The sequence below is a fragment of the Muscardinus avellanarius genome (assembly GCF_963383645.1).
Source record: "Muscardinus avellanarius genome assembly, chromosome: 12".
NCBI lineage: Eukaryota > Metazoa > Chordata > Mammalia > Rodentia > Gliridae > Muscardinus > Muscardinus avellanarius.
The window spans coordinates 105,210,083-105,233,738 of NC_137798.1; the positions used below are offsets into that span (position 1 = coordinate 105,210,083).

The 23,656-nt window shown below is 51.3% G+C and overlaps 1 protein-coding gene across 1 annotated transcript in view; it reads left to right on the forward strand.

The window, feature by feature from the left end:
- Positions 1–23,656, forward strand: part of TECPR2 (tectonin beta-propeller repeat containing 2) — a gene marked incomplete at both ends in the record, with an annotated part of 84,131 nt that overhangs the window by 49,318 nt on the left and 11,157 nt on the right. The window contains 3 exons of the mRNA XM_080707234.1: positions 211–300; positions 1,863–2,096; positions 13,876–14,024. Coding sequence (XP_080563360.1) covers positions 211–300; positions 1,863–2,096; positions 13,876–14,024 — 473 coding nt within the window. The remainder of the gene's footprint in view (positions 1–210; positions 301–1,862; positions 2,097–13,875; positions 14,025–23,656) is intronic.

Below are 23,656 nucleotides of genomic sequence, written 5' to 3' on the forward strand. Positions count from 1 at the left end.
TTTATTCTTTATTTTGAAACAGGGTCTCACTAAGTAGCTGAGACTGTCCACAAACCACGATCTTCCTGTCTCAGCCTCCCAAATGCTGAATTACAAGTGTGTGCCACCTACGCCCAGCTCGTAAAATGTTTGAAGGCCAGCTATAGTCTATAACTAAACTTCTCAAGTGTTTTCATTTTCTTTAACCCACTTCTTATTTTTTCTTTCCAGGCACTTACTGGAGTAATGTCGTCCCGCGGGGGACAGCTTCTGCGACCAAGTGGGCCTTTGTGTTGGCTTCTGCTGCTCCCACCAAGGAAGGTTGGTTGGTCGTCCCTGGCTGAGGACCTAGTGCATAGGTTGACACTTGATTGAGTCCAGGCCACAGTGCAAATGCGGCCACGGACACCGTGACGGGACACGCTGTCGGCGCCGCAGCGTCACGGCCGGGCGAGGCCCACGGAGGGAGGGCCGCGGGGGCCGGGGTCCTAGTGAAGGAGGGGCCATGCGGTGTGTCCTCAAAGGCTGGCAGCCCCCCGAGGCGAATTACAGGCCACAGCCCCTAGGGCACGGTCCTGTTCCCCCGAGAACCGCTGCGTCGCCCTCACAGCCTCTTCCTACCCGCTCACAGCCTCTGGTCGCCTGTGCTGGCCTTGTGAGGGCGGCCCTTCCCTGCAGGAGCGTGCAGCTTGGAGCAGGCAGCGCCGCAGCCGGGAGCTGGGAGCGCAGAAGCTATTTAGGGACCCTCCTGGGAGGAACCGCAGCCCTCCCGGGACCACACTGGATTCAGTGAGAAGCTGTGTCATCTAGATTAAGAGGGAGCGTTGGGGAGTTCAAGTCATTAGTCCGCAGCACGGGGGTGAGGTCAGTACTAGGCGCATTCCCTCCAGATTGGTCTGACCACACACAGTTCTATCAGAGATCTCGGAAAACAGTAAATGACTTCTGAGTTTGGCACGGAGTGCTTTGACGGCAGCACCTGACCTGAGCAGCTGCGAGGCCACTTTCGTCTCTGCTGATCCTCCCACCGTGAGGTGTGCACAGTGCTACAGGCTCAGTGTGCTTCCCGGGGCCCCCGATGCCGCCGTGGCTGCTGTGTACATGGTGGTAGACCCTTCCCACAGATTTAAAAAAGAAAGAAGGAATAAAAAAAAAAAGGCGAGGTGTGGTGGCGCATGTCTATAATCCTGTTGCTTGGAAGGAGAATTAACAGGTTCAAGACTAAACTTAGCAACCTAGTGAGACCCTGTTTTCAAACAAAAACTAAAAAATGTCTGGGAGTGCAGCCCAGACGTGGAATGCCCCTGAGTTCAATCTGTACACACACAAAGTTTAAGTTCCAAAACATATCTGTCCATAAGTTTTAGATAATACTCCCACACTATGCCCAAGGCTTTAACTTCCCCAGGAATTGTTTGCATTTTAAACTAAACCTGAAAGACTCCTAAAATGGTAGAAAGACTGAAAAGGTGTCACTTGGAGGCGAGGACAGGAAGGGGGGTTCTCCAGCTCTCCCGGGGTCTCCAGCAGCCTGCCCCCTTTCCCGACCCTACTAGTGGCGGAGCGAGGCGGGCACCTTGGAGAACCTTCTGAGGAACTGCAGCCGCCTCCGCCAGGCTGGCCCGCGCTCCAGAGACTGAGCTGTCCTGGCCTCCTGTAAGTGGGAGCTCAGAGCCCCCAGGCCAGCAGTTCAACCTGCGTAACCCTGAACGCCTGCTCTCTCAGTAACTCGGGTTTGATCTTGTCAGGCTGCCACGGTGTTCCAGCTCCCGTGCTCCTGCCTGGGGGCATGGTACCAGCTGTTGGCCTGGGCAGAGCCGCCTTGCACACGAGAGCAGGTAGCCCTGTGAAGACTGCGGATGACAGTGTGCCCTTGCCCACAGGAAGCTCCCTGTGGCTGTGCCAGAGCAGCAAGGACCTGTGCCGCATCAGCACCCCGAGCGCGCAGAGCCGCCCCTCCACAGTGCAGCTGCCTCCCGACGCCGAGATGAGCGCCTACGCCGCCTGCCAGGACGCGCTGTGGGCCTTGGACAGCCTCGGCCAGGTGTTCATCAGGACTCTGTCCAAGAGCTGCCCCACGGGCATGCACTGGACAAGGCTGGACCTCTCCCAGCTAGGTACGTCCATCTTGTGAGCGCGCACTGGGTCCCGCTGCCCAAAACGCTCGGGGTGCAGTGGGTGATTGGCCGATTCGCCATGGGTGCGTTCTAGACGGAGTTTGTCAGTGCTGACCTTAGGGATGGGTGGGCTGCTCTTTCAGGCTGAGGGCCTCTGGGTCTCCCGAGGAGCTTCACTTCCTACCCTTAGAGTCGGTGGGGTATTCCCAAGGTGCTAAAGTCTGTGTGAACAATACTGTTGGTACAGCTGCCTCGGTTGGTCTGTTTGAATATGGGCGGGGCTCTGTGGCTTTACATCTGAAAATGGGTGAGCCTGCAATGGATTAGTGCCATGCTGAGCACCTAGAGGAGGGCCCAGACAGGAGGGCTGCCCAGCACAGGTGGCGTGACTCTCCTCAGCCAGGCTGAAGACGCAGCCTGCTGCTAGCAGCTGCTCTGCTCCTACCTGCCCAGGAGTTAGGGTAAGCTCAGAAGGACGGAGCCGTTTGGACACAATTCATTCATAGTCCAGAAATAACAAAATAAGCAAGCATCACGAGACACACCTGTACCCAGTGCCTGGGAGGCTGACACAGGAGGATCACAGGTCCAAGCACAGTCTCAGCAAGCAGTAAGACCCTGAGCAACTCAAGAGAGACACTGCCTCAAAATGAAAAGCAGCCAGGATGGTGGCGCACGCGTATAACCCCAGCATTTGGGAGGCTGAAATGGGAAGATTGTGGGTCACGGACAGCCTCAGCTACTACTTAATAAGGCCCTTTGCAACTCAGTGAGGCCCTGTTTTAAAATAAAGAATAAAAGGCTGGGCGTGGTGGCGCACGCTTGTAATCCCTGTGCTTGGGAGGCGGAGACAGGAGGATGGCGCTGGTTCGGAGCCAGCCGCGCTGGGTTAAGAGACCCTGTTTCCACATAAAAAAGTTAAAAAATAGGTCTGGGAGTGTAGCCCGTGGGAGTGTATCCTGGAGGTAGAAGGGCTTCCAGGAACCCCAGTACCACCAAAAATAAAATAAAATAAAGAATAAAAAATGGGCCTGAGGGTGCAGCCCAGAGATAGATGCCTCTGGATTCCATCCCCAGTACTGAAGAAAAAAAAAAATTGGAGTGGGGGTTTAGCTCAGAGGTTGAATGTTCCTGGGTTCAATCCTTGGTACTAAAAAAATAAAATAGGCCAGGCGTGGTGGTGCAAGCTTGTAATCCCTGCACTTGGGAGACTACAACAGGAGGATCGCACAGGTTCGGAGCCATCCTCAGTACTGAGTGAGGCTCTCAGCAACTTAGTGAGACCCTGTTTCCAAATAAAATATAAAACAGGTCTGGGAGTGTAGCCCGGAGGTAGAAAAGCCTTTGGGTTCCACCCCCATTACCACAAAAAAAAAAAAAAAAGATAACAAAATAGGGTCACAACCTTGGATTTTTCTCTGAGTAAATGCTTGAGCGGGTAGCTCGGGTGCGGCACAATCTGAAGGCGGAGGCGGAGGCGGGCCTGCCACTGGCTGGGGCTGGGGTTTGAGATGAACTTCAGGAGCACCGTCTGGGAGCACTCCCCTACTGCTTGTGTGCACTGAAAACCAGTATTTTGTGGGCTTAAATTGGAAAAGCGCTTAACGTGTAAGAACTCAACCAGATGTATTCACAAAGAGGAGCGCCGAGGAGGTAAGAACAAGCAGTCAGAGGGCGCGGGCTGTCTGTGTCCCCCCACCCCTGCCCCACAGGCGCACCCCGCAAGGCAGCTGTAGCCCCAGCTCGCCTGGCCCAGGCCGCCTGCGCAGCCGCCCTCAGCCCTGCCGCAGAAGCGGGCTCGGCGCCCAGGATCCTCCAGGGTGCTTGTGGTTTGTACGCTTGGGCCTCGCGCCCTGTCCTTGGGGCCTCGCGCCCTGTCCCTTGGGCCTATTGGTGATCTGCTTTCTTTTTATTCAGTCCTGAGGGTTGACCCCAGGCCTCAGACGTCTAGGCAAGCGCTCTCCCACTGAGCTACCGCCCAGTCCTTGGCCTGGCTGGCTGAGCATGCGGCACCCCAACTGACCAGGAGCCAGCAGACAAGCCTGGGTGGGTAGCGGCCTGGATGCTGCTGCCCTGGGAACCTGCCATCTGTCCGGAGATCCGCTGGCCCTCAGCCTTCCTCCAGCAACCCTGACCAGGCCTGCTGGGAGCAGGGGGCTCAGTGGGGGTATGCTTGTTTATGTGCCAGCAAATGGGCATCATGCCAGGTTCCACACTGCTGGTGCTCTCTGCCTGGGCCCCCTGCCTGGCCCAACACGCGCTCGGGGCATGCTGCAGTCTCTGAGGTGTGCTTTGGGCTCCTGGAGAGGTGGCCATTCCTTCTGGGGGAGAGGCCTGGCTTTGGTGGGATCGAGGCTCTGTAAGTGTGGGAGGAAGTGGGGATGGGCATCCTGAGTGCAGCCTGCACTGGCCTGGGCGCTCGGTGTGTGCTCGCCGAGGCTGGACGTGGGGCAGAGGAGCAGGCTTGGGGCGGGCTGTCAGGCACCGCGCCTGCTGGTGCCGAGGCTGGGCCGGCAGCTTCTCCTTCACCCTCCCCCATCTGAGGGGAGCGCCAGCCGCCACCCACGCCGTGAGCCGTGAGGGGAATGGAGCACGCCCACCCCGAGCCAGCTGGCCAGCATCGCCTACTGCGGGCATACTGAGCCCTCGGCAGCGGCGCCGGTCCTTGGGCTCATGGGGCGCGCTGTTGGACCGCACTGGTTTGCACCACCGGGCAGCGATGGCTGCCAGCCCGTGTGTCAGAGCACTGCCTCGCTGAGTCATTGTTGTCCTCTAGTGTTGGGTCATCTGGTTGATGCTGAAATGATGGGTGGACTCCTTGTGCCATTTTCTCAGCGTCTGGATAGAATGCAGTAGGCTTCATGCTGGGGCGGGGAGGTGGGCAGGGCGCAGTGGGAGGGGTGGGGCAGTGAATGGCAGACCAGGGAACCAGGCATTTTGTTACAGACCCACTGCTGGTGTGGTAGTGTGTAGCCTCTAGGGAAAACAGGTGGGCCAAGAGAGAGAGAGTGTGTGTGTGTGTGTGTGTGTGTGTGTGTGTGTGTGTGGTACTTGGGGTGGAACCCAAGGGCATTCTACCTCCAAGCTAAACCCCCAGCCCTATTTTTTATTTATTTTGAAACAGGGTCTCATTTAGTGGTAAAGGGCCTCACTAAGTAGCTGAGGCTGCTGCGAACCACAGTCCTGTCTCAGCCTCCCAAATACTGGGATTACAAGTGTGCACCAACACGTTCAGCTCCAAGACAGCTTTTAAAATAATTATTTAAATTGAGCCAGGTGTGTAGCCGGGCGTGGTGGCACACACTTGTAATCCCAGTGCTTGGGAGGCTGAGACAGGAGGATTGCACAGGTTCAAAGCCAACCTCAGCTACTTAGTGAGGCTCTCAGCAACTTAGACTCTGTTTCCAAATAAAATATAAAATAGGTCTGGGAGTATAGCCTGGAGGGAGAAAAGCCCCTGGGTTCCACCCCCAGTACCACAAAATAATAAATAAATTGAGCCAGGTATGATAGTGCATGCTTATAATCCCAGTATTTGAGAGGCTGAGACAGGAGGATTGCAGGTTTGTGGCCAGCCTTAGCTACTTAGTGAAGCCCTTTGCAACTTAGTCAGACCCTGTTTCCAATAAAGATTTTTTAAAAAATTGACTGAGGGTATAGCTTAGAGGTAGAATGCCCCTGGGTTCCATTTCCAGTACTGCAAAAAAAAAAAAAAAAAAAAAATTTAAATTGGTGTTCAAGCCGGGCTTGGTGGCGCCCAGCATTTGGAAGGCTGAGACCAGAGGATTGTGGTTCGCGGACAGCCTCAGCTACTTAATGAGGCCCTCTGCAACATAGTGAGACCCTGTTTCCAAATAAAGAATAAAAAATAGGGCAGGGGGTATAGCTCAGAGGTCAAATGCCCCGGATTCCATCCCCAGACCCGAAAAATAAAATAAATTGGTGTTCACAAGCCAAGTGTGGCTGGTCATACCTTAACCCCAGTACTTGGAAGGCTAAGACAGAGGATCATAGTTTGAAACCAGCCTTGACAACTTAGCAAGGCCCTCTGCAATTTAGCAAGACCCTAATTTTTATTTCAAAATAAAAATTAAATGGGCTGAGATGTAGCTCAGAGGTAGAATGCCCCTGGGTTCAGCAGGGTTCGCAGTTCTGGGTTGGAGCATGCCCAGTCTGCGAGGACCTGGCATGTGCCCGTCCTGGCAGGGGTCACCAGGCAGCGTGGCTGACTGGGTGTCTTACAAGGCAGCCATCCGGCAGCACCGTGCCGCCTGTGTCCCCGGGGTCAGCTGGGCTTTTGAACGCCTGGCTTGTCGTGCCCACGGCAGCGAAGGGAAGCGTGGCCTTTTCGGGACTGGCTCTGCCTTTGAGAATTCTGTCCGGTATCAAACTTATCCTTCCTAAACGTGCTTTTTATTCTGGCTTCACTCCCAATAAATTCTATTGGAAAGAACAGAGGCCCGTCCGTCTGGTGCGGGGCTGGGCGCGTGCCCGGGGCCTCGAGCGTGCGAGGCCAGCGCTGAGCCCTGCGCTCCGCCCGGTCCACGCGGAGCCCTCTTTGGCAGCTTCTGCTTCTCCACTGGCGGCCGGTCTGCAGTCTCTTCCACCCCCCAGAGGGTCTCACATGTGTCTGGTCCTCTCCTCCCCACCATGCCAGGGCTGGAGGCCTGCTCACAACTGGCAGGACCAGGCCCTCGGTCTGGCCATGTCAGGCCTGCCACTGCTCTGGCGTGGCTCCGGGCCGTGCTGGGCGCTGCTGCCCTGCTGCCTGCTCCTGGCTTCTCTTCTGCAGCCTGGATGTGCGCCCTGGGCGCGCCTTCCTTCACCGCTCCCTCTAGGACGCGTGGCCCTGAAGCAACTCAGTCAGGGTCTGCGGTGTTTCCTGAGCACCTGCTTCTGTTTCTGGGGCCCCTGGGTTCAGTCTGACTTAGTTATTTCGATTAGACCTTTGTCCTTGAAGAACACAGGAACTTTGCAGGCAGGAAACAACCAGGGTGTGTGTGTGTGTGTGTGTGTGGGTGTGTGTGTGTGTGTGTGTGTGGGTGTGTGTGTGTGTGTGTGTGTGTGTGTGTGCGTGTGTTATTGGGGGTTGAACCCAGGAGTGTTCTATATGAGTTACACTTCCAGACCTTTTTTTTTTTCCTGCCGAACTGGGGATGGAATCCAGGGCCATTTCACCTCTGAGCCACACCCCAGCCCTTATTTTTAGTCCTCTTATTTTTGTTTGGTTGGTTGGTTTTTGCAGGTCTGGGTATGGAACCCAAGGGCATTGGCCCTCCAAGCTACACCCCCTGCCCTACTCTTTATTCTTTATTTTGAAACGGGGTCTCACTAAGTAGCTGAGGCTGTCCGCAAACTGCGATCCTCCAGTCTCAGCCTCCCGAATGCTGGGATGGCAAGCAAGCACGCCCGGCTGGCCTCCAGCCCTTTTTATTTTGGAGCACCTTCTGACCAAGTTGCTCAGGGTCTAGTTGATTGCTGGGTCTGGCCTCAAACCTGCAACTCTCCCATCTCGGCCTCCTAAGCACTAGGCTTACAGAAGTGTGCCACCACGACCAAGTCAGCCTTGTGTTTTTTTTTTTTTTTTTTAATTTATTTTTTATTGGTGCAATGTATTCATACATCATAGTGGTATAAAGAAAATACCTTTGTAGACATACATGCACATCTCGCCCAGTTAGCCCCTACCACGATCCCCACCCCATTCCCTCCCCATCCCTCCTTCCCACGCTTGGCTTACTGGTTGACATCTAGTATTATAGCAATTTATACAATATTAACATTGATAATCTCACATAACAGTTTCATTTGTCTGGTACCAAACTTTTGATGACTTAAAGATAACATTTCAATATTTCTTTTTGCTTTCTTTCTTACCAGAGAATATTTTTTTCTTTTTTTTTTTTTAGGTGAAACTATCATACATTTATTTATTTATTTTTCAGAAAAGATCTATCCTGATATGGAATATGGACTCTAGATACCCAAAACAGTCTCAAAGAAGAACAAAGCTAGAAGATGTATATTTTCTGATTTCAAACCATATAAAGCTACAATAATTGAAACAGTGTAGTACTGTTCTAAAGGCAGATATATAAACCATTGGAGCTAAATAAAAGCCTAGAGATAAATTCTTCCATACATTGTCAAGTTATTTTTGACAAGGTTTCCATGAACTTTTGGTGGAGGAAATACTAGTCTTTTAACTAAATAGCCTTGTGTTTTTAATTTTGAGTTGGTCTTACTAAGTTGCTCAGTCTGAACTTGAACTTTCAATCCTCCCTCCTCAGCCTCTTCAGTAGCTAGGCTTACAGTATGTACCACAATGCCTAGCAGGCAGCGTTAGTTTGTTTGTTTTGTGGTACTGGGGATGGAACGCAGGGGCATTCTACCTCCAAGCTATACCCCCAACCCGATTTTTTATTCTTTATTTTGAAACAGGGCCTGACTGAGTTGCAGAGGGCCTCACTAAGTAGTAGCTGAGGCTGTCTGCGAACCGCGATCCTCCTGTCTCAGCCTCCCGAAGGCTGGGATTACAAGCGTGTGCCACCGTGGCCGGCTTTCAAGCAGTTTTATTTTTTATTACCAGTAATAAGGCCAAATACAGGATCAAATCTCATATCCCAAAGTCATTTAGAAATGGAGATGCAAATAAATAACTTTTTTTTTTTTTTTTTTTGGTGGTACTGGGGGTGGAACTCAGGGGCTTTTCTACCTCCAGGCTATACTCCCAGACCTATTTTATACTTTATTTATTTATTTATTTATTTATTTATTTATTTTTATTTTATTTTTTTGGTGGTACTGGGGTTCCTGGAAGCCCGTCTATCCCCGGGCTACACTCCCAGACCTATTTTATTTTTGGAAACAGGGTCTCCTAAGCCAGTGCGGCTGGCTTCGAACCTGCGTGATCCTCCTGTCTCTGCCTCCCAAGCGCGAGGATTACAAGCATGCGCCACCACGCCCGGCCCTATTTTATACTTTATTTGGAAACAGGGTCTCACTAAGTTGCTGAGAGCCTCACTAAGTAGCTGAGGCTGGCTTTGAACCTGCGTGATCCTCCCGTCTCAGCCTCCCAAGCACAGGGAATTACAAGCGTGTGCCACCACGCCCGGCTTAAATAACATTTTAAAATTCAACTGGAGCTGGGCGTGATGGCGCACACTTGTAATCCCAGCATTCGGGAGGCTGAGACCAGAGGATCGTGGTTTGCGGACAGCCTCAGCTACTTAGTGAGACCCTTTGCAACTCAGTGAGACCCTGTTTCAAAATAAAGAAGAAAAAATTGGACAGGGGTTGTAGCTCAGAGGTCAAATGCCTCTGAGGTCCATCCCAGACCCCCCCCCAAAAAAAATTTCAACTGGAAGTTACACGTGGTGGTGCATGCTGGAATCCCAGTACTTGGGAGGCTGAAATAGAAGAATCACAGATTCAAGGCCAGCACCAAGTAACCTAATGAGACCCTAAGCAATTTAGTGACACCTGTTTCAACATAAAAAATAAATCCAGGCATGGTGGTGTATTCTTATAATTCCAGTACTTGGGAGGCTGAGACAGGAGGATTGCGAGTGTGTATATAGCCCAAGGTACTTAGTGAGGCTCTTTGCAACTTAGTGAGACCCTGTTTCAAAATAAAGAATAAAAAATAGACCTGGAGGTGTAGCTTGGCTGTAGAATGTCCCTGGGTTCCACCCCCAGTACCGCAAAAATAAGTAAGTAAACAAATAGGCTGGGGGTATACTCGGAGGTAGAACGCACCCAGGTTCAATCCTCAGTCCAAAAATATTTAAAAAAAAATAAGTTGTACATGGTAATGCACACTTGTAATCCCAGTACTTGGAAGGCTGAGACAGAAAGACCGCGAGTTCAAGGACAGCCTCAGTAAGTAGTGAGATTCTCATCAACCTAGTGAGACTCTATTTCAAAATAAAAATAAAAAATAGGACTAGGGGCATGGCTCAGAGGTAGAATGCCCCTGGGTTTTCTTTTTTTTTTTTTTTTTTTTTCCAAAAATAAAAAATACAAGGGCTGGGGGTCTAGTTCAGTGGTAGAGTGCGTGGCTAGTATTTGTAAGGCTGTGGTTTTGAGCCCCAAATCACAATAAATAAGCAGAGTGCCTAACACCGGGAGCAGGCCGTCACCCCACGTGAGCGGTCCTTTGGCAGTAGGACCCCCGCGCTCTGCCCCTAGTGGCCGGCCGGCCCCGGGGACGGAGCAGAAGGGTCCAGTATGAAAGCTGTCCAGGGGCTGCGTGTGCCCTTCTCGGCAGCCCTGCTCTCCTTCCCACATATTCTGACACCGAAACCCAGGCCCCAGAGCACGTCTGCTGGTGCTGCCGCAGCAGGGAGCTGCCAGTAAGCTCTGCTCCTTGATGGCCTGTCGGCCCGAGCCAGCACCTGGTCACCGTGAGGTCTGGAGTGTCCGCAGTCTTCTCTAGTTACAGGGAGACATCTCTACTTTCTTCCCCATACAAATTACGAAGTCACTTGCTATTTTAAAATTAAATCAAGAGAGTCAGGCACAGTGGTGCATACTGTAATCCCAGGACCTGGGAGGCTGAGACAGGAGGATCGCAGGTTCGTGGCCAGCCTCAGCAATTTAGGCCCTCTGCAGCTTAGTGAGACTGTTTGGAAATAAAAACTAGAGCCGGTGTGATGGCGCACTCTTGTAATCCCAGCACTTGGGAGGCTGAGACAGGAGGACTGCACAGGTTCAAAGCCAGCCTCAGCAATTTAATGAGACCCTGTTTCCAAATAAAGTATAAGATAGGTCTGGGATGCCGGGCGTGGTGGTGCACGCTTATAATCCCCGCACTTGGGAGGCGAAGACAGGAGGATCGCGCAGGTTTGAAGCCAGCCGTGCTGGCATAAGAGACCCTGTTTCCAAATTTTAAAAAGTATAAAAATAGGTCTGGGATTGTAGCCCAGAGGTAGAAGGGCTTCCAGGAACCGCAGTACCACCCACCACACACACACACAAAAAAAAATAGGTCTGGGAGTATAGCCCAGAGGTAGAAAAACCCCTGGGTTCCACCCTCAGTACCACAAAAACAAATCAATAAAAGATGGATCCAAGCATGGTGGCGCACGCTTGTAATTCCAGCATTTGGGAGGCGGAGACAGGAGACTCACTGTTCACGGACAGCCTCAGCTACTTAGTGAGGCCCTCTGCTTCAATGAGACCCTGTTATCAAAAAGAATAAAAAATCGAGCTGGGGGTGTAGCTTGGAGGTAGAATGCTCCTGGCTTCCATCCCCAGTACCACAATAAATGAATGAATGAACGAATGAATGAAGAAATATATAAATAAATGAATCATAAAAAATAGGGCTAGGGGTATAGCTCAGAGGTAGAAAGCCCCTGGGTTTAATCCCCAGTACCTCTCTCCCCGAAAATAAGAGAATTCTGCCGGGCGTGGTGGCACATGCTTGTAATCCCAGTGCTTGGGAGGCTGAGACAAGAGGCTTGCACGGGTTCGAAGCCAGCCTTAGCTACTGAGTGAGGCTCTCAGCAACTTAGTGAGACCCTGTTTTCAAATAAAATATAAAATGGGTCTGGGAGTATAGCCAGAGGTAGAAAAGCCCCTGGGTTCCACCCCAGTACCACAGAAAAATAAAATAAGAGAATTCTTAGACTAAATGGCTTCCTACTGAAGCTAGTTGTAGGGACTGAATATGGAATTTTGTATTGATTTATTACAGTCCTGGTTTTTGGAAGAAAACATGCATAATTTAGCAGATATTTAAGATGCTAATAGCATTTTCCTTCCCAGCAGACATCAGTTTACATTGTGTCAGGGGCTGGACAGTTCGGCAAACTAAGGCACCTGTGGTTTAATTAATCTGGCCCCAGCATGTAATAAAGAAAATCTTCATGTCAGTTTATGCTTTTAAGTAACACAGTATTGCATTATGTGGTAATTTATATAGAAAAGTGTTTTACAAATAGTGAAACACCAAATATGCCACTTTTTATTCTAAGGTATACATTTAAAAAGTAATCCAGAAAGGAAAATGTCTGCTTTATTGAATAAAGTAATTTAAAACTTTTTTTTTTCGATTACAAGCGTGCGCCACCAAGCCCTGCTACTTCCATTCTCTTTTTATTTATTTATTTATTTATTTATTTTTTGGTATTACTGGGGTTCCTGGAAGCCCTTCTACCTCCGGGCTACACTCCCAGACCTAGTTTTATACTTTTTTTTTATTTAGAAACAGGGTCTCTTAAGCCAGCGTGGCTGGCTTCGAACCTGCGTGATCCTCCTGTCTCCGCCTTCCAAGCACCGGCATTACAACCGTGCGCCACCACGCCCGGCCTATTTTATATTCTTTATTTTGAAACAGGGTCTCACTGAGTTGCAAAGAGTCTCACTAAGTAGCTGAGGCTGGCCATAAACTGTGATCCTCCTGTCTCAGCCTCCCAAATGCTGGGATTACAAGTGTGTGCCACCACGCCCGGCTCTACTTTCTTTTATCTTACAGTTGATTTAACTAAGAAAAATAAATATAAAAAGAAAGATCCTTTAGAAAAATTAGTTAATCTTAATTTTTTTTGTGTGTGTGTGTGGTACTGGTGCTGGAACCCAGGGGCATTCTACCTCTGAGCTATGCCCCCAGCCCTATTTTTATTTTATTTATTTTTTTTAATTTAAATTTAAATTATTTTTTTTTATTTTTTATTTCTTTGTGGTACTGGGGGTGGAACCCAGAGGCTTTCTACCTCCGGGCTGTACTCCCAGACCTATTTTATATTTTATTTGGAAACAGGGTCTCACTAAGTTACTGAGAGCCTCACTAAGTAGCTGAGGCTGGCTTCGAACCTGCACGATCCTCCTGTCTCAGCCTCCCAAGTGCAGGATTACAAGGTGCGCCCCCATGCCCAACTCCTTTATTTATTTTTTTTGAAACAGGGTCTCACTGAGTTGTGAGGGCCTCGCTCAGTTGCTGAGGCCGTCTGTGAGCCGCGATCCTCCTGCCTCAGCCTCCCAAGTGCATGTGTCAGCACACTCATTTACCATTAATCATTCCATCTTGATTTCAATTGGGGCTTATAATTCCTGCAATTTCATTGATTTGGGAGGTACAGACCAGAGGATCTTAACTCCCAGGCCAGCCTGGGCAACCTAGCAAGATCATTTCTCAAAATAAAATAAACAAATAAAAGATCTGGGGATGTAGCTTAGTGGTAGGTAGCACCCCTGCCTTTAATCCCAACCACTAAAGAGAAAAAAAGATCATCTGGCCGGGCGTGGTGGCGCACGCTTGTAATCCCCGCGCTTGGGAGGCAGAGACAGGAGGATAGCGCAGGTTCGAAGCCAGCCGCGTGCACTAGCTTAGGAGACCCTGTTTCCAAATAAAAATGTAAAAAATAGGTCTGGGAGTGTAGCCCGGAGGTAGAAGGGCTTCCAGGAACCCCAGTACCACCACCAAAAAAAAAAAAAAAAAAAAAAAGATCATCTGTAAATATGGATTACCTCTCCCCACAGCCGCAGTTACTGACAGTAGTCACGTGAGGGTGAGACTGTTGACCGGCCCATGCTGAGCTCTTGCTTGCCACTCGGTGGCTCAGGGTACTGTGCTGGGCCGTGCGGTGCCCGGCTGGTGGCAGGGCACCTTCCTGACTCATGTTGTGGCCTCAAGCCTGGTCAGCGCCCACACCGCAGTTCAGCTCAAGTGCAGCCCCTCTCTTCCTTTGAAGTACAAGGTCAGAGTTCATGGGTTAAACGGAAGGCTAGGCAGGTCACAAAGTAATTATGGCGTGTGTGTTTTCCTTGTCTGCAGGAGCCGTAAAGCTGACGAGCTTGGCCTGTGGAAATCAGCACATCTGGGCCTGCGATTCCAGGGGTGGCGTTTACTTCCGTGTAGGAACCCAGCCTCTGAATCCCAGTCTGATGCTTCCAGCCTGGATCATGATAGAGCCACCTGTCCAGGTGAGCCAGGTCAGGTAGGCGCGTGCTCCTGGTCAGGCGCAGCTGATGAGAATGGGGGGCCTCTGCCAGGAAACAGCTGCCTGTCTCTCACACTGCTGCGGAGGAGGAGGCATTCCCAGGGTCGGAATTCTCTTGCTCAGAGGCATTCCAAGCTTGGAGTTTGATATTTGTAAAGTTTAGAGCAGAATTAAAGATTATCTGAAGTCAGACCTGGTGGTGCACACCTGTAATCCCAGTACGCGGGAGGCTGAGACAGGAGCATCATAGGTTCAAGGACAGCTTCAATAAGTAGTGAGACTCTCGTCAACCTAGCAAGATTCTATTTCAAAATAAAAATAAAATCAGGCGAGGGGTGGATCTTAAAGGTAGAATGCCTCTAGGCTCAATCCCCAGTTAGTCTCCCCACACACACACACAATCACAAATCTGATTTTAATGTATGATTTGGTGCCCCTGAGGCCTAATAGTCTTGGTTGCCATGCTAAGTCTGTTTCTGTTAAAATTCATGATTCAGGGGTGTGTCTGGGTGAGAATGACTTGCTCTGACTCCTGCTGTGACTGTTGGACTGCACCTGCGGGGCAGGCGTGGGACCTGGTGGGGTGGGCCTTTGGTTGAGACAGGAAAGAAATCAGGAGTGGAGTAAATGTCTCGGGAGTAAGGTGATGGAGGCTGAAGGAGAGGTGCAGGGCTGACCCTGGGCACGCCGTCCTGCCCGGGGGTCACTTGTTAGAGGATGTGGCCAGAGCGAGGCTCTGTGTCCTCGCTGGCGGGTCTTCCTCCTCCCAGGCTTGTGGGAGTGGGTACAAGGTCGTTGATGGTGCGCTTTGTGAATTCTAAAGCACAGTGAACAGAGGCGTGTAGAGTGGGTCTCAGCACACCCGAGTCCTCTGCCCACGCCAGTGTCCCGCGATGGCACAGTCCACCCAGCAGAGCGATAACTCCTCGCTGGCCTTGTCAGCAGTGCTGTGCGCCGGGATGAGGACAGCAAGCTGATGACCGGCGTGGGCGCCGCACCTGTGATCCCAGAGCCTGGGAGGCCGAGACGCAAGGGGCACAGGTTCAAGGCCAGCCTCAGCAAGTAGGGGGCTCTCGTCACCCTAGTGAGACCCTGTGTCATAATAAAAGAATAAAAAATAGAACTGGGGAATACTTGGGGGACAGAGCCAGGAGGATCGCAGGTTCGTGGGCAGCCTCAGCTACTTAGGCCCTCCACAACTTAGTGAGACCCTGTTTCAAAATTAAAAGAATGAAATAGGGCTGGGGCTGTAGCTTGAAGGCAGAACGTCCCTGAGCTGCACCCTCAGTACCACACACACTGTAAATGTATGTATCACTCTCTACACCAGGTGGGCTCCTGGGGACCTTTGTTTCCTCTTTTTTGCTTCTTTTCTAACAGCTTCATGTTGTTTTGTTTTGTTTTGTTTTCTTGTGGTACTTGGGATAGAACTCAAGGACCTTATTCCTCCAGGCTTCACCCCAGACCTGTTTTATTTTTTATTTGGAAACAGGGTCTCACTAAGTAGCTGAGGCTGTCCTCAAACCACAATCCTCCTGTCTTAGCCTCTCAAATGTTGGGATTACAAGCATGCGCCACCATGTCCGGCTTGTTATTTAAGAGTTTAATTTATCCTGTCATGGCAGCACGCATTTGTAATCCTAGTACTTGGGAGGCTTAGACAGGAAAAATACAGGTTTGAGGCTATCCTCAATCTTCAGCAATAGTGAGACTTCTTGGAGAGATCATATTCCAAAATAAAAAATAAAATGGGCTGGGGTTGTAGCTCGGACATTAAATGTCCCTGGATTCCATCCCTAGTCCAAAAAAAACAAGTTATAATTCAGATACCATCAAATTGGCCCTTTTATAGTTTACGGCCCAACGCAACAGTCACCAGTGTCGGTTCCAGAACATTTTCCTCACCCCAAAAAGAAACCCCTCATGCAACAGCAGCCACTCCATTTCCCCAGAACCCCACCCCACCTCAGGCCATCATAGTCACTGATCACACCTTTTTGGGGGGAGGGTTACTGGAGATTGAATCCAGAAGCCTTGTACCTTCGAGTTACACCCCCCATTCAATTTTATTTTTTTGTTTGAAATAGTCTTACAAACTTGCACACGAGCCTTGATAAAGTGCCAAGGCTGGCCTCAAACCTGTAATCCTCCTGTCTCAGCCTCCCAAGCCCTGGGATTACCAGAGGCCCACCATGCCTGGCTCTGTTTCCTATTTCTATGGACTTCCCTATTTTTATATTTCATATAAATGATATTATGTAATGTATGTCCTTTGTCTTTTTTTGTTGTTGTTGTTGTGGTACTGGGGTTCCTGGAAACCCTTCTACCTCCGGGCTACTCCCAGACTTATTTTATATTTTTTTATTTGGAAACAGGGTCTCTTTAGCCAGCAAGGCTGGCTTCAAACCTGCGCGATCCTCCTGCCTCCGCCTCTGCGGGGATTACAAGCGTGCGCCCGGCCTCTGCTTCCCTTTCTAGGGAATCGTTTTTTGGAGTCATGCCACCGGCGGCGGAGAGGAGGTGTACAGGGCTCCCACCCCCACAACGCTGCGCCCATGTTTATCCTGTTCACCCTTGTAGATATGCAGTCTGTTTCATTATGGTTTTTATTTGCATTTACCTAAGAACTAATGATATTAAACATCTCTTCATGTGTTTATCGGTCATTTACATACCGGCTGTAGCGGCGCACGCTTGTAATCCCAGCATTTGGGAGACTGAAACAGGAGGATCCTGGTTCTTGGACAGTCTCAGCTACTTAGGCCCTTTGCAACTCAGTGAGACCCTGTTTCAAAATAAAGAATAAAAAATAGGGCAGGGGGCATAACTCATAGGTACCATCCTCAGCACCAAAAAAAAAAAAAAGGAGTTGTGTATCTAAATACTTTTTTGGGTTTTGTTTGTTTTTGTTTTTGTTTTGGTGGTACTGGGGTTCCTGGAAGCCCTTCTACCTCCAGCTACACTCCCAGGCCTATTTTTACATTTTTATTTGGAAACAGGGTCTCCTAAGCCAGCGCGTGCGGCTGGCTTCGAACCTGCGCCATCCTCCTGTCTCTGCCTCCCAAGCGCGGGGATGACAAGCGTGCGCCACCACGCCCGGCCACTTGTTTTTGTTTTTGGTGCAGAGCATTGAACCCAAGGGCCATACCCCCAGCCCTATTTTTTTATTTTGAAACAGAGTCTCACTGAGTTGCAGAGGGCCTTACTAAGGAGCTGAGGCTAACCGCAAACCTCCATCCTCCGGTCTCAGCCAGCCTCCCCATGCTGGGATCGCAAGTGTGCGCCTACAAGCGTGCCCACCACTTCGCCAGCTCACTTGCTCATTTCTTAATTGGGTCTTTGTCTTTTTCTTTTGTGATCCTGGGAATTGAACCCAAGGGACTATTCTGCCTCCAAGCCACACCCAGCCCTGCTTGGTTTTATTCTGAGGCGGCCTGTCTTGCTAGGCCAGCAGCTGGCATTACAGGGGCGCCACCCGCTGCTTTCCTTTCCTTGCCTTGAGTGTGTGTGTTTGGTGTCTGGGTAATGCTGAACCCTAAAATGCATTTGAAAGGATGCTTCCTCTTTTGTTTCATAGAAAAGCTTGTGAAAGTTGACGCTGATTGGCTTTTAAACCTTTGTTAAAATTTATCAGATTAGCCCTTAGGCCGGCTTTTCTTGTGGGATGCTTTTGGGTTTTATTTGTTTTTAGTGACTGATTCCGTCTCTTTACTTATTCTAGGTCTCTTCTGAATTTTCTATTTCTTCTTGTTTCCATAAGAGCAATTTGGTTTTTTCTAGATTTTGTTCATCTATGTTGTCTAATGTATTGGTATCTAGTTGTAGTATTCTCACAGTCCTTCTTGTTTCTATGCAGTTGGTAGTAATGTCTCCGCGTTTCTTTCGGATTTTAATAACTTGTCCTGTTTTCTTATTCCAAATACAGAGTTTGTCAGTTTTGTAAATCTTTTCCCAAAAGCATCTTTTAGTTTGGCTGATATCTCATTTTTCGGCTTCATCTATTATTTATCATCTGCACATTTTTATGCACAGTACTTTGCTTGAAAGTGGTATTTCTCTGACAACTCCAAGCAATCTTGACAGGCTCGAGCATCTGCGGAAGACCCCTGGTGACAGTGGGCTGTGGTCTGTGGCCTGCAGAGCCACCCAGCGTGGTCGAGCCGGGTGTGCGGGTTGGTGAGAGGGTGGGAGTGTGCATGTAGCTTGCCGCACCCTTTCCCCAGCAAGCCGAAGGCCAGGATGGAAGAGGCTGGCCCCCACCCCTGCCCGGGTGCTCTCTGCAGCCAGGGAGCCACACGGACACCTGGCAGTGTCGTTACGGTGAGCACTGTGTCAAAACACAAATTTCTGCCTAGAGTGATGGCACACACTTGTAATCCCAATTACCTGGGGCGCCTGAGACAGGAGGATCGCAGGTTCACAGCCAGCCTCAGCAACCCAGGAAGGCCCTCGGCAACTTAGACCGTTTCAAAAGAAAAATAAAAAATAGGGCTGAAGCCAGGCATGGTGGTGCACGCTTATAATCCCAGCGCTTGGGAGGCTGAGACAGGAGGATCGCACAGGTTCGAAGCCAGCCTCAGCTACTTAGGCTTTGAGCAATTTAGTGAGACCCTGTTTCCAAATAAATTATAAAATAGGGCTGTGGGTGTAGCCGGGAGGTAGAACACCCCTGGGTTCCATCCCCAGTACTGCCAAAAAAAAAAAAAAAAAATAGGGCTGAAGGTATAGCTCAGAGGTAGAATGCTCTTGAGTTCAATCCCCAATATCCTCCCCCCCGCCAAAAAAAAAACCCTCACATTTTCAGGTCAGAGGTTGGGCTGTATGGGGCCCTGCCACCATGGGGGCTCGGGGCTGTGAGCGCGCCATCCTGCCAGTCCTCAGGACCGCTCAGTGGCTCCTCCCAACCCTGCTCCACAGAGCATGTTCAGAAAGTGGCTGCGGCCTCATTGCTAGCAGGTGTCGGGCTGGGACCAGCCCCAGGCGTGTGAGATCTGACTTGCTTCCCTCCTGAGGCCCGAGGCCGTCACCAGGACGCTGGCTACGGTGGGCAGGAGGGATGTCCCAGTGGCACGCCCCAGACCCACTTCCTCACAGCTGGTATTTTATTATATTTATTTATTTACTTATTTATTTATTTATTTATTTATTTTATTTATTTATTTATTGGTGGTACTGGGGTTCCTGGAAGCCCTTCTACCTCTGGGCTACCCTCCCAGACCTATTTTATACTTTGTTTTTTTTGGTGGTACTGGGGGTGGAACCCAGAGGCTTTCTACCTCCAGGCTACCCTCCCAGACCTATTTTATATTTTATTTGGAAACAGGGTCCACTAAGTTGCTGAGAGCCTCACTAAGTAGCTGAGGCTGGCTTCGAACCTGCGCGATCCTCCTGTCTCAGCCTCCCAAGCGCGGGGATTACAAGCGTGTGCCACCACGCCCGGCACACAGCTGGTATTTTAGAGCGAAACCCATGGGAATCTTTGTGCAGAGGGTCCTCAGAAGGCGAGTCCAGGAGCGAGAGGCATGCTGGGTGCCAGGCGCACGGCTCAGTGAGGCACGCACTGAGTACAGGGAGGCCCCCTCGTGCCCAGCACCAGGGTTGCAGTCATGGGGTCTGTGGAGAATGTCCAAGCGTTAGGAGACAAACAGCTTCAGCGTCTGCCGTGCCGCGCCGTGCCTGCCTGGTTGTGCGTGGTGTTGCCCGCTTGAGCTGCCCTCGAGTGTGCCCAGGACGCATCTGCGGGGTGAGCGAGGCCCTGAGAGCAGCGTCCGGAAGCCGGGCGAGGCGGCAGCCGCAAGGTCAGCGGCGGCTCTCCATCCTCGCTTCCCATTCTCTGGTACAACCGCCCTCTTGTAGTGGTTTTGGGGTGAGGTTTCAACAAAATACTGAAAACAAATGACTCAGTTTTCAGACTTGCTAACACTTGGAAGGATTTGGAGGAAATATTTATAGTTGTGTTTAGCATCTTACGAGATTGGAATTTTCTATTTCAGTGTGAGAATTTTCTGTCCATACTTGAGGCACCTCTACAGCCAGCAGTGTTGACAGTGTGATCCTTCACAACACCGTGGCCTGAATAAAGGCAGCCAGGCCTGGTGGTACGTCCTGGGACCCCAGCCACTCGGGAGGCTGAGGCAGGAGGATGACGAGTTCAAGGCAACTTAGCGAGACCCTATCCCCAGATAAAAATAAAGCATTAGATGTTCCAGGGCGCACATGTCGCATTATGAGCAGCGGGGACCAGGCTGACTAGGAAAGCGGCGTGGCCTCGCCGGGTGGTAGAACCTCTCGTCACCGCGGTCCCGGGTGTTACAGATAAGGAAGGGCTCCAGCGGCCACGTGGGCCGCGCGCAGTCCCCCTGCGGCTGCCCAGGCGGTGATTGGCCTCATCCTGGAGGGCCATCTGTCCCCACGGCTGCCTCAGGGTGAAGTGGGGTGTGCAGCCCAGGGCCCTGCCGCCATCATGCACCTCCTTTCCTGTGGGGTGCGTGCTGTTGGCCAGCGCTATGTCTCAGGTCTGGTGCCGATTTTGTAAAACAAAACAACAAAACTCCACTAAAACCCAGAAGAAACTGTAACAAATATTACTTTTTTTGTGTGGTACTGGGGATGGAACCTACGGGTATTCTACCTTCAAGCTACACCACCAGCCCAATTTTTTTATTCTTTTTTTTTTTTTTTTTTTTTGCGGGTCTGGGGATGGAACCCAGGGGATTTGACCTCCGAGCTATACCCCCTGCCCTACTTTTTATTCTTTATTTTGAAACCGGGTCTCACTGAGTTGCAGAGTGCCTCACTGAGTAGCTGAGGCTGTCCGCGAACCGCGATCCTTCTGTCTCAGCCTCCCTAATGCTGGGATTACAAGCATGTGACACCATGCCTGGCTAATTTTTTATTCTTTATTTTAAAACAGGGTCTCACTGAGAGTTGCAAAGGGCCCCACTAAGTAGCTGAGGCTGTCCTCAAACTGTGATCCTCCTGTCTAAGCCTCCCGAGTGCTGGGATTCCAAGTGTGTGCCACCATGCCCGGCTAAAATTACTTTTATTTTTTGATGGTGATACTGGGGATGGAACCCAGGGGCCTTCTACATCCAGGCTACACTCCCAGACCTATTTTATATTTTATTTGGAAACAGGGTCTCTTAAGCCAGCAGGACTGGCTTCGAACCTGCGCGATCCTCCTGTCTCAGCCTCACAAGTGCGGGGATTACAAGCATGCACCACCACACCTGGCTAAAATGACTACTTTTTGTTCAAGGATTACGAGTAATTAAAATACTCATTTCTATTCTCCATATTTTTCCATATTGGGCTGGGTTTTTTTAATTAGGGAAAAAAATATGCATGTTTTATAAAGGACTATTTTTTTTTTTTTTTTTTTGGTACTGGGGTTCCTGGAAGCCCTTCTACCTCCGGGCTACACACCCAGACCTACTTTTACATTTTTATTTGGAAACAGGGTCTCCTAAGCCAGCGCGCGCGGCTGGCTTCGAACCTGTGCGATCCTCCTGTCTCTGCCTCCCAAGCGCGGGGATTACAAGCGTGTGCCACCACGCCCGGCTATAAAGGACTATTTTTGAGTGTGTGTGTGGTCTTGGGCTTGACCCCAAGGTTCGGGCATGCTGGGCAAGCACTGTCCCTCTGAGCTGCGTCCCAGCCCTGGTGTTGGTGGAGTTAGGGTTTCTCTGTGTTCCCAGGCAGAGCTCAGACTCCTAGGCTCAAATGATTCTCCTGCCTCCCCAGGCTCCCCAGGAGCTGGGGTGAGGAGCCCACGGAGGCACTCCCGGCAGAGGACTCTGTTGGTCAGTGTACAGCCTGTCTGCTTTGGGCATCCGCTGCCCTCCCAGCCCTGGAAACCTGACTCCCTGCGCCATCCTTGCCCCAACGCTACATGCAGAATCCCTGAACTAGCAGCAGGCCTTAGGAACAAGGTGTCCATGGCATCTCTTCTGTAATGAGGAAAGCTGGCACTCTGGGTGCAGGTCCAGGACTGTGCCTGGCTCCTCCACCCTCACCCTCAGCCCGTTGCCAGTGACTCAAGAGCAGTCCACGGGATCCCTCCCGGGTACTCGTGGGGCTGGGCGGGAGTACTGCAGGGCCTGCGCGTGGCCAGAGGGCCGGGCACGTGGGGGTGAGAGACCAGAAGGCAAGTGCAGTGTGGCAGCGCAGAGCACACGAGGGTCCTTGACACCACGCAGGGGCCTGCTGAGGCTCCCAGGATTCCTGGGACCACCCACCAGACCTGGGGGTGGGGAGCCAGCTGAGCGAGGGGGAGCTGGGGCTGCGCAGCCGCAGCCAGTGGGGCCACTGCCAGAGCCATCCGCTCTGGGAAGGCACATCTGCTCTCTGTCCCGGGAGCACGTGCAAGGACATGAGAGCAGGAGCGCGTGGTCGTCCTGCTGAGGGCATGTGGAGAGGCGGTGGTGAGCGCCACACCCAGGCGGCTGCTGCGTGCTGGCAGCTGGAGGCCTAACTATCAAGTCCTGGTGAGTCGTGGGCAGAATCAGGTCTGATGATGTATTTTATTTAATCCAGTATATCCAAAATAGCTATCATTTCAACATGTAACCACAATAGTTTAACATTACCAAGAAGGGAACAGGGCATAGCCTGGCGACAGAGCAGTTGCCTTACATGAGAGGCCTTGGCTCCGGTTCTCAGCGTGCGCGCGCGCACACACACACACACGTCTCCTTTTACCTGTTTTCCTATTTTCGTACTAAGTCTTTGAAGTCCAGCCAGTGTGTGCCTTCCGCAGCCCGTGCTCAGCCGGGTGGGCTCCTGCCCCTCGGGAGCCCGCGCGGCCCATGCACTCACCGCATCCCCGGGGAGGCACACCCCAGGCATGCTGCAGCTCCGCGCACCTCTGCTCTCTGCCTCTCTGGCCTTGTCCTTAGTGACCCAGGGCAGGTGATGCTGAGGGCCCATCCTCCTGCGGCTTGGGGAAGAGACCAGCAGCCCTGGCCTGCTGGTTAGAGGCGGCATTTGGGATCTGCGCCTTGAGCCGGAGGGTGCAGGATCCCCTGGGTGCAGGACTGGGAAGCTACAGGTGTCAAGTTCCAAAAATGCCCACACCACCTCTCTTCCTAGGGAGGAAGGTTTTATGAGTCAGGCCTTGGCCAAGGCAGGAATGGAGGACAGGCCAGATAGACCAGATGCCAAGCAGCTGTGCTAGGAGGCGTTGGGGGCACGGCCGCAGGCCATCACACCAGCAGCCTGGGCCCTGCCGAGCTCCTGGAGGCCCATGGGTGCCGCTTAGCCCTCTGACCTCCCACCCTTGGTTCTGCGACTTAGGGACTGGTGGGGATGCAGTGCAGAAATAAAAACAGATGAGCCAGAAACAAAGAAACGAACACACTAGCGCGGTGAGTCCCACAGTGAGCAGCCTGAGGAGGCCGCTCCGAGCGTACCCTCCTGCATGGCCCCGTCATGTGAAATGCTAGAACCGCAAACGAAATGAGCTGCTGGTGTCAGCCCGATCCGGTTGCGAGGAAAGGGCGGCCCAGGAGCACAAGGCTGCTGCCAGAGGGTTTGCTAAAGCTCAGGGAATTGCGGGGTGTGGTGGCGCATGCTTAAAACCCAGGACTTAGGAGGCAGAGACAGGACCACAGATTC